This window comes from Coptis chinensis, chromosome 1 (genome assembly GCF_015680905.1).
Source record: "Coptis chinensis isolate HL-2020 chromosome 1, ASM1568090v1, whole genome shotgun sequence".
Taxonomy (NCBI): Eukaryota; Viridiplantae; Streptophyta; class Magnoliopsida; order Ranunculales; family Ranunculaceae; genus Coptis; species Coptis chinensis.
In genome coordinates, this window is record NC_141456.1 from 27,024,102 (window position 1) to 27,034,700 (window position 10,599).

The 10,599-nt window shown below is 36.4% G+C and overlaps 1 protein-coding gene across 1 annotated transcript; it reads left to right on the forward strand.

Moving 5' to 3' along the window:
* The first annotated feature begins 2,487 nt into the window (after positions 1-2,487).
* Positions 2,488-9,121, forward strand: LOC147523216 (uncharacterized). The gene is made up of 5 exons (XM_086597879.1): positions 2,488-2,656; positions 2,755-2,914; positions 2,994-3,074; positions 8,495-8,618; positions 8,799-9,121. The coding sequence occupies exons 1-5, from the start codon at positions 2,533-2,535 to the stop codon at positions 8,844-8,846; spliced, it is 537 nt and encodes a 178-aa protein (XP_086454005.1). The 5' UTR covers positions 2,488-2,532; the 3' UTR covers positions 8,847-9,121.
* Positions 9,122-10,599: the final 1,478 nt, after the last annotated feature.

Sequence of the window (10,599 nt, forward strand, 5' to 3'; positions counted from 1 at the left end):
CCCTGTCATTCAACAAGTCCAACACATGGAGAACCCTCCAACTGTTCCCAACGAGCTGATAGGGGGCTTTCCCCAAAAAGTTCAACACTTCCACAGTAAGACGGGAAAAGGGCAGCCTCATCCTAGCCTTCAACTGCCCATAACAAACAACTACTCCTCCACCCCAAGGAACGTAGTCGTTAGTATACAAATTCTTCTCCCCAGTCAGATCGTACATGACCAGGTCGGATTTCACCCCAGCCAAACTCCTTCCTCAAAGCGGCATAACAATTCACCAACTTAGGCTTCCTCTCATCTATCATCTCCAACGAGGAAGACGATGAAGCCTCATCACCATTACGAACCCTCTCCTCAACTTTTTCACTGACAATTCTCTTTCTCAATTCATTAACTTCAACCTCACCACTCAAACTATCACTAGTCATAGACATTGCACAATTAAAGAAAGAAAGAAAGTTCAAAATTTTAAAGTTGAAAGACGAACCTGATTCAAGAAGGAAGAGAAGTTTTTTTTTTCTTTTTTCTTTCTTTCTTTTTTTTTTTTCTTTTCTTTCACTCTGGATTATTTTATCCTTTGGTTAAAAAGTGAACAAACAAAAAGCTTCTACAAGTAAAAAACCCCTCAACTGCCCAAACACATCGAGACAATCAAAACGTTTCGTGTTCCAAAAACTTAAATCATTACTCGCCCACAAATCGTCGTAACTTCGGGCCCACGAATCTAGCCCAACAGTTCCCGCACATTCCCCAAAACCTAAATTCAAAACAAAACAGCTGTCAGACACGTGTTTTCAAACTTTACTTTTTAAACCATTTTTTTTTCATGCAACCGCTGTCCACAGAACGGATAAAAAAATAAAGGGGGCTGTGTAAGTACCCTCCGTTCTACACTACAGAGCACGTGTCCACAAGGCAGGACGCCTTACTTCAGCTCGTCTCACAAGATCAGATCGGACCAACGACCCAAAACCCAGGTCGTCATCAGCAGTAGTTACAGCCATATCATGGAAAGATATCAACTAGCGTAATCCTGGGGCTCAATCAGCGCAACAATTAAGGAGACATTTACTTTGTAACATCAAAGTAATGGTGAATCATCAAGATAGCATACAAGGTGGATCTGCAATCCACAACAGTTCAAACACACATCTATAAATAGAGAGAGATAAACTACGTAAGGCTTGATTCAAGTTGACCCCGAAAAACTTGATACGTAGGCAACTCTTATCCTAAGAAGAGTGCAGCCATTCCCTATCCAACAAATCATCAGGTCGTAGTCGTCCCAAAATAACCAACATCTACAGCATCCGATTTACATATCTCTGCAACTTCCCTTGGAAAAGGTATTCAACCTCAATCTTTTTTCTACTTTGGAAATAATTTGTAGATTATTAAGTGACATTTGTTTCCTGTTTTGCATCACGCATATATAGATTAGTAAAATATAGGTCGCTTTCTTTTATAAGTGTTTTTCATCCTTTACTTTTTATTAAGTTATAAGAGTTTTCTTCTTTCTACTCAATTGTAATAAGATTTGGAAATGTCTTCTTCTTATTGGAAATGCATATGTATTTACAGGGTTTTTTTTAATAAGTTTTTTTTTTATTATTATTTTCTTTTTATGAAGTTAGTGGAGCTTTCTTCTATCTACTTAATTGTAATAAGTATTTGAAGATTTTGTCTTATAGGATCATAGTATTCTGATTTTTATTTTTTATTTTTTTAAATTTTATAAATGATACTAATTGCAACATCTATGGAGTTTTAATGATGGCCTGGTGGTTAATGGTTATGCGATAGCTACTTCAATTCATTGTGTATGATGCATTCGTGCCGATTGATTTATAAGAGGTAACTGAGGCTATGACACTTATGGAAGAAAGAAGAGTTGCAGAATTCATAGCTATAATGTTTTGATTGATGGTTTCAACTAGATGGGAAATGTCGTCAAATGTAGTAGTAGTTCAATTGTAACTTGTAATAGTAGGCTATATGCTAGTGGGAAATGTGTTCAAAGGAATTGACACCTTTGGCCATAAGTACCAGACTTCTTACAACACGTATCTTTGCTAATGTTATTTCAAGTTTGGTGATTTGGAAGTGGTTTGTATAAAGTTAATAAAGAGATTGATTACGAATTCGACACTTTTTTAAATGGGCGTTGTTCTTATAATACGGTTTATGTCTGTTACAAATAGAATTTTAGGTGATGTGGATAACAATTGTTGTTCTATGTATGATGTTTTTATGAATAGTTGATTTGGCTCAACACTGAGGTATTTGTGTTCCGAAACCTGACCTGTGAATGCATTGACAAGGAAACACAAACTTCAGGTACTAGTAAATATAATGTCACCAACTATTTCAATTGTGTTTTCTAAAACTCCTGTAGTTTCTTCCAAGCTCAATATACAAAACAGCTCAAAAGCGTTTTGCCCACGATACTCTAATACAATACGTTGTACCCAATCACTCCTCTTCTTCTTATAAGACAAAAGAAAAATAAAAGAAAATAAAAGAAAAGAGAAAAGCATGGAAGCAAGCAGCAGTGAAGAATTCGTAGTGGGTTGTTTAATAGCTATTAAAACAACCTTAGGAGATGAGTTCGAAGGCCAAATCATCACTTTCGATAAACACTCCAACATTCTCGTTCTCCATATCCTTTTTATTTATTTTTTTTATTTTTTATTTTATTATAAATCATTATTATGGAATTTTTATTGTGGTTCTTTAACTATTATAATGAATGAATACAAGAAGGAAAGAAGCTAACACCGAGAAGGAACATTAGATTAGTGAAAGTGAATTACATTAAGGAGTTTGCTGTATTGGGCCAAGGAGAAGATCCACTTAATCTTGATGAATGTTTTGTCGATCTTAAACAACTTCAAGCTAGAGAAGAAGCTGCGATTAGGTTTGTTTTTCTCTTTTTGACAATTTAAGCAATGCCCAGTTTGTTGTTTTAGTGTAAAGTTTTGATTTTTTTGTTTTAGGCAAGCTGAGATGGAAGCAGAAAGGATTGGTGTTGGGGTTACTAGTGAAGCTCAGAATATTTTTGATGCATTGGCTAAGACGTAAGTTTGTTTCTTCACTTGTTTGGCACTGCAAGCTTGTATGAGTAGATTTTACTCTCATGGGTTGGATGTTTTAGCTTATAGTTGATTAGTTATGAATTGGTGTTTCCCGTAAGAATGGGGAAAGAGAATAGTTATTTAGGAGGAGGAAAACTTTGTATGTCACGTTAGGCTGTTAGCGTGTCTGTCTTTACGGGGGTAGTTATTTTCCTCCGCTGGTTGAGCATTTGGCTTGCCAGTTGCCACATGCTCCTTGTGAAAAACGACTTTGTTACTGAGTTTCCAATATCACTCGAGCTGTTCTCTTATTGTTGAAAGTAGTAACAGCTTCTGTAAAGCATACTGACTAAGAAGTCAGGTTGTTCCGTACGCAAGAGAAATTTTGAATTAGGTGTCGGGATGGTATTCTGATTTTTTTGATACTTGAGTAGCAGATATTATAGGTATTACCTACTTGATAATATGATTCAGAGTATCTGTAAAGCATACTAACTAAGAAGTTAAGTTGTTCCGTTCGCAAGAGAAATTTTGGATTAGGTGTCAGGCTGGTATTCTGATTTTGTTGATGCTTGAGTAGCAGATGTTACAGGTATGACCTATTTGATCATATGATTTTGAGGATGGAGGACCTACTGTATGTCGCAATAAGTGAGATCACTTTTGATGGAAAATCAGCTTGATCGTATGATTGCAAGTGCATAACTAATTATTTTAGGGTGAAAAACAGCAGAACAAAGGTACAATAAGCATATGTAGCCACACTTGAGTGAAGATGGATCATGTAGGGGTGTAGAGCTACTTTTCCCTGAATTTGTTATTCTATATTGTGTAGTTATCAACCCGTATATCGTATCATGTATCAATTTAATTTTTAATGTATCGAGTATCAAATCGTATCATGTATGGTTTGATACGTTTATAATATATTTTTGTAAGTGCTGAGTGAAACCATTGCTCATGCTATTACGTGGACCATTTGGCTGGAAAGAAATCAAAGGATATTTGACGATAGATTTTGTGATTCAAGTAGTATTATTTGTAATGGCAAATAAATCCTTTGGGGTTGGGTATCTCATCTTCCTAGTGTTAGTAATTTGAGTTTTTATTCAATTGTAAGTGATTGGGCAACTTTGATGTAACTATTATAAGGGAAGTATGGACCTCTCACACTGGTATTCTAATACAATATTGTTTTATCGACCAAAAATAAATATGTGTATTTTTGTATGTGCTTGTGCATGTGCATGTAAGTTTCATCCATAAACATACAAAAATTAAGTCTTATCATGTACAGTACAAGTGTTTGGTTAAAATGTCATCACTTTCAATCATTAGGCGTGAATCAGTATTATACACAAAGGGTTAAGCTAGCTGTTAGATGAGTAAGTAAAGGTTCTTTTGGCATAGGGTTGTTATCTAAAACCTAAGATGGCTTTGCATATCAAAAGTGGTAACAACATCTCTAAAGCATATCAACTAAAGAAGTGAGGTGGTTCCATTTGCAAGAGGAATTTTAGGTTAGGTGTCAGGCTGGTAGTCTGATTGTGCTGATGTTTGAATGGCAGATATTATAGGTATGACTTACTTGATCAGTTGATCCCATGATTCTAAGTATTTAGGACCTCATGTGTGTGACATCACTTTTGATGGGAAATCAGGCTGATCGAATGATTGCAAGTGCATAATTGATTTTTCTAGGACAGAAAACGGCAGAACAAAGGTATCATAGGCATATCTAGCCGTACTTGAGTGAATCTGGATCATGTAGTGATGTAGAGCTAATTTTCCCTGGACTTCCTGCTCTGTTGTGTTTCATTAGTTAGTTTAGCTCCCTAAGTAACTAATGATGGCCTGATTGTGGCTCTGAGTCTACTCCGTGTACAATCAGATATGATGTTTTCATACTCCTGGGTATTCACACTTTTGAACGAGCTTATAGATATTTCTCTTCCTTCAGCTGTAATTTATTCTAGTTTGATGGATTGCAAGTGTCCTCCAGGGCTCCGCATATGTCATACCATTCCATCAAGTCTTGTGATAAATATTTTGAGTACGACCAATTCGCATGTTTGGAAAAGTTAGTACTTCCAGGTAGGGGTATCAATGGGTTTTCTGATATGTGGAAACGGAGCTGATAATTGGTAGCATTAGGAGAGTTAAATACTAATGAGATGTTTAGTCCCACATGGGATATGTTAAGCCATGGATAAAAATTATAATTCTTGGGGCCTCTGCACTTATCGCCAATTGGTTTTAAGTTTGATGTCCATCTTTAATATTTTATAAGAGCTGACTATTGTGTTTGGCCCAAAGGGCCATGTTGTTTAATCCATGTAACCCAAGTATGTTTGTCCACGAGTTACTGTGTTAGGCTCAAGTATTGCCACACGTGAGGGGGCGTAATGAGGTGTGTAGTCTCACATGGGATATGTTAAGCCATGCATAAAAATATATAAGTCTTGGGGCCTCTCCACTTACCGCCAATTAGTTTTAAGTTGGATGTCTATCTTTAATAAATACATTGGAGGAAACTTCTGTACTTTCAATAGAATGAGATGGTGGAATCATGTAATTACAGAAGAAGTCGTCCCTGGTTATGTGATAGATGCTTATGTATATTAAACGAATTACGCAAGGGACCCATACCAATAGGCATTTTCCATGTAGGTGAGGGTTGACACATTGGTATCTGGTATTGTTCGTGGTCATGGATGTAATATCATTGAGGAGCTCACTATTGTCGAACCATTGATGCATATTAGCTAATTAGCCTGCTCTGATTGGAGACAAAAATTTAGGTCCAATAAGAGAAACCCATTGTAGTGCTGGTGGAGGGTAAAAAGCTATTGCCGAGTGAGTTACAACTTACAAGTTAAAACACTTCTTCATAATGTAATACTGCTCTGTAGCTCTGCATTTGTAGCTGACCCAAGTTGGTTGTACTATGAATTTGGGAGATGTCTTTGCTGTATATTTATTCAAAGTGCCAATAGCATTTACGGACTGGATATGAGCAATGGACTGTATAAGAGGAAAGATTTAGTATCCTTTTGTGTTTAGTCCTTCTTCTTTTGTAATAGTTATAATTAGATGTTACATTACAATAGCTTCTAATAGTTTTGGATCAATGTTTATCTGTATATGTAAGTTCAATGGTAGAACTCTCATGGGCTGGATGATTTAGCTTATAGTTGATTAGTTATGATTTATGAATTGGTGTTTCCCATAGGAATGAGGAAAAAGATGCACATAATGGTTTATGGAGATGTTTAGGAGAAAGAGGAAAACTTTGTATGTCATGGAGGTATCTAACAGAAAGAGGAAAACTGTGTATGTCACTTTAGGCTGTTAGCGTGTCTTTAGGGGGTTATTTTTCTCAGCTGGTTGAGCATTTGGCTTGCCAGTTGCTACATGCACCTTGTGGGAAAACAAGTTTGTTACTGTATCTCCAATTTCATTCGATCTGTTCTGTTATTATTGAAAGTAGTAACAGCATCTGTAAAGCATACTAACTATGAAGTAAGGTTGTTCCATTCACAAAAGAAATTTGAGATTAGGTGTCACCGTGTCAGGCTTCTTATATTGTTGATGTTTGAGTAGCAGATATTATAGGTATGACCTACTTGATCATATCATTCTGAGTGAGGACCTCCTGTTTGTGACAATAAGTGAGATCACTTTTGATGGAATATCTGCTTGATCGTATGATTGCAAATGCATAACTTATTCTTCTAGGACAAAAAACAGCAGAACAAAGGTATCATAGGCATATCTAGCCACACGTGAGTGAATATGGATCCTGTAGAGGTATAGAGCTAAATTTCCTGGAGTTTCTATTCTCTATTGCATAGTTATCGCCTCATATATCATATCATGTACCGTTTTTCATTTTTAATAAATCTGAGTATCGTATGATACACTTGCGATAAGTTGTTATAGTTTTGTATGTGCTTCTGCATGTGTATTTAAGTTTCATCCATAAACATACAAAAAATAAACTCTTATCACGTACAATAATACTAGTGTGTGGTAAAACCTAAGATGGCTTTGGAAAAGCTTATAAAAGAAAAGAAATAACTAATTGTCGAAAGTGGTAACAGCATCTGCAAAGCATACCAACTAAGAAGTAAGGTTGCTCCATTCGCAAGAGAAAATTTGGATTGGGTGTTAGGATGGTATTCTGATTGTATTGATGTTTGAGTAGCAGGTATTATGGGTATGACCTACTTGATTCTATGTTTTTAAGTACTGAGGATCTCCTGTATGTGACATCACTTTTGATGTAAAATCAGCTTGATCGGATGATTGCAAGTGCGTAATTGATTCTGCTAGGACAGAAAACAGCAGAACAAAGGTATTGTAAGCATATCTAGCCGTACTTGAGTGATTCTGGATCATGTTGAGCTGATTTTCCCTGGATTTACTACTCTCTAGTGTTTCATTACTTAGCTTAGCTCACTAAATAACTATGATGGCGTGATTGTGAATATGTGTCAACTCCACGTACAATCAGCTATGATGTTTTCAGACTCCTGGGTATTCACAATTTTGCATGAGCTTATAGATATTTCCCTTCCTCGCTCAAAATTTATTATAGTTTGATGAATTTTAAGTGTCCTCCACTGATGTTATATCATTTCATTGAGTCTTGAGATAAATATTTCAAATACGATTACTTCCCAATACCCATAGTTGGAGAAGTTGTACTTCCTTGTAAGGGCGTCAATGGGTTTGCGAATGATTGGAACCGGAGCTGGTAACCACTACCGTTAGGAGAGTTAAATACATTCAAGGAAACTTCTGTACTTTCAATAGCATGTGATGGTGGATTCATGTAGAAAGCGTTCTAGTTATCTGAAAGATGCTTATGAATATGAAGCGAATCACACGAGGACCCATACTAATAGGTGGTTTCCACGTAGGTGAGTGTCGACATGATGGGTATTTGCTATGGTTTTTTGGTCATGGATATATAATCATTGAGGAACCGACGGGTATTGAAACATCGAGAAGCCTATTCCAGCCTGCTCTGATTGGAGACTGAAATTTAGGTCCAATAAGATAAACTCATTGGAGTGCCGGTGGATGGTAAAATAGTAATTGCAGAGTGAGTTACAAGATTGAAACACTTCTCCATAATGTGTTAATGATCTGTAGTTTTGCATTTGGAGCTGAATATGGCCTTTCCCTAGTTGGTTGCATTTGGGAAGCCTTATTGCAAGTAGGATGCAAGATATCGTAATACCATCTAATTCTAGTTAAACCACATTTCATCTTGAATATATATCTGCTTATATGAGGCAATGTCATTTCACATTTTGATAAGGTCACTGAAGAACTCTCATCATCTAATAATCAATTTTTAGAAGAAGTTTGTTTAATGCATGTACTGATATTAAGCTACCCTTGTGCATGAGCAGCCTTCCAGTTCGTTGGGATAGAACAGTCATAGTTGTGATGAATGAAGTGCGCGTTAGCAGTCCCTATCATCCTGAAAATGTTACAGGAGGAACTCCGGCTGCCAATGAGCGGGTGAAGAAAGTGGTAATTTAACAATTTATCTGTAGATTGAGAGTATCTGTTGTATGTCTGTGTGTGTGTGTGTTTTTTTGTTTCTTTTCATCTGTTTTTGTTTTTCCTTTTAGGTCATACAGTGAAGAGGAAATACTCTTCACTCTTTATCAGGAAATGTTTGTCACTTTTCTCTCATTTTCATTTATTTAGGTTGATTTTGAAAGAAAGAGGTTGCGGTATCGTGGTCCTGGTCACTGATTATGTGTCTCTTCACTATTGCCTGATGAAGAAGTGTAAGGTGGCAAGAGAACCTGTCAATGCTAGTTTCGTGCTTTTTGGTGATTACTTTGAGGTATGCTCTCTGGTGGCTGGATGTGTGGTTTGTACTTCCTACACATGTTTATCAGAGTAGAAGGATCTATGCAACTTTGACTAACAATCTATATAATATATATGCTTTATATGGGTGAACAATTCCTGGCTTAACATCAAGGGAGTTTATGAAATTACTGCTTGGTGCTTTTTTTTCATAAGTGACCTCTTTGCTGAGAATGTTCTTTCTCCATTTTTTTTTCATTTTTTTTATCGGTAAAGTATAGTGTGGATATATTTATATCGAAAAGAAAAGGATAAGATATCCTATAGTACAAGTACAAGCTACAATGTAAACTGAGCAGGAAAAAACATAGAAAAATCCTATTGTCGGCTCATAATGGACTCCCAACACAAAAGCCTCCAAAGGGATGTCTCGAAACTCGTCGTGCACTTTCAACCAGAAAAATAATCGCGCTTTGATGGCCAAAACCACCTTTCCTCATAGACATCGTAGTAGTTTCAAAATGTCTATTATTCCTCTTCAACCATATACCCCATAGGATTGCAAAAGGAAGCATGCGCCAAAGACGGCATCCCTTCTGAGAATGGACCCTCAAAATCCATGAGGCTAAAACCTTCTTCACCGTACCAGGACACACCCAAGAGACACCAAACTCAAACAAAAAGAACCCCAGTTCTCCAAGAGAGAAGACATAACAAGAGAATATGATTCACATACTCCCCATCTCTCAAGCACAATGGACAAAAATTGACAATCACCTCTTTGATATGTCTTTTTCTGAGGTTGTCTATAGTCAAGATATTTCTCCAAATTTACTGTTACATATATATATATATATATATATTATTGGTGTTTGGTATAGTATTCTCTAATCAGTTAAAGCAAAGTTTTATTTTAAAGAAATAAGATTGTTCAGGTATCACACAGACCAAGAAACCAGTCCACACATTTTACCCTCTAATAAATAAGCATGAAACACTACTAAATATCCTTCTTTTCATGCTCTAATCCTTACATATTGTAAAACATTATCAACTTCTTCACAAAATGTTTGACCATATAACCTTTTGACCAATATCGTGTTTTCTTGATTGGCACCTTTTGACTGATAATTTAATGTGTTACCGTACTCTTGTCTGACTTATACTAGTAGTAAAGAGTCAAATGCTAACGTGCATTGTAAGTAAAGCATTTGGTCAAAGCCTCTGCTTAAATATTGGTATGGTTGCTGAGTTATGAGACTGTCTGTAGATAGCGTTGAGTGTCTAGGAGGGCGTACTATCCAATATGAACAGGATTTTTGATTCACACAAGAGTTTTAGTCTGTGGATAGTGTGATGTCATGTGACCTTGAAGATCACCTTTGCCAAGAGACTTTCTTTAATTGAACGGGATTTTGAGCCACACAAGAGTTTTAGTCTGTGGATGACAATATGACTGTGAAGATAGTCATATAAGGACTTCCGACTTCACAGAGGCTGTATAAGTCTAGTTTGAAGATAGTTCAACTTCACCTCGGTATTCATTTCATGAGTCAGAACTATGCAAACTGGCCAACGAGTTGTTCCGGAAATCAATTCACTTTCAAAAATCCCAAGACCTAACTAGGTCGGTAAGCAGTTTCAACAATACGGCAATAGGCTTTAGGCCCAAGAAGAAAATTCATCAGCTTCA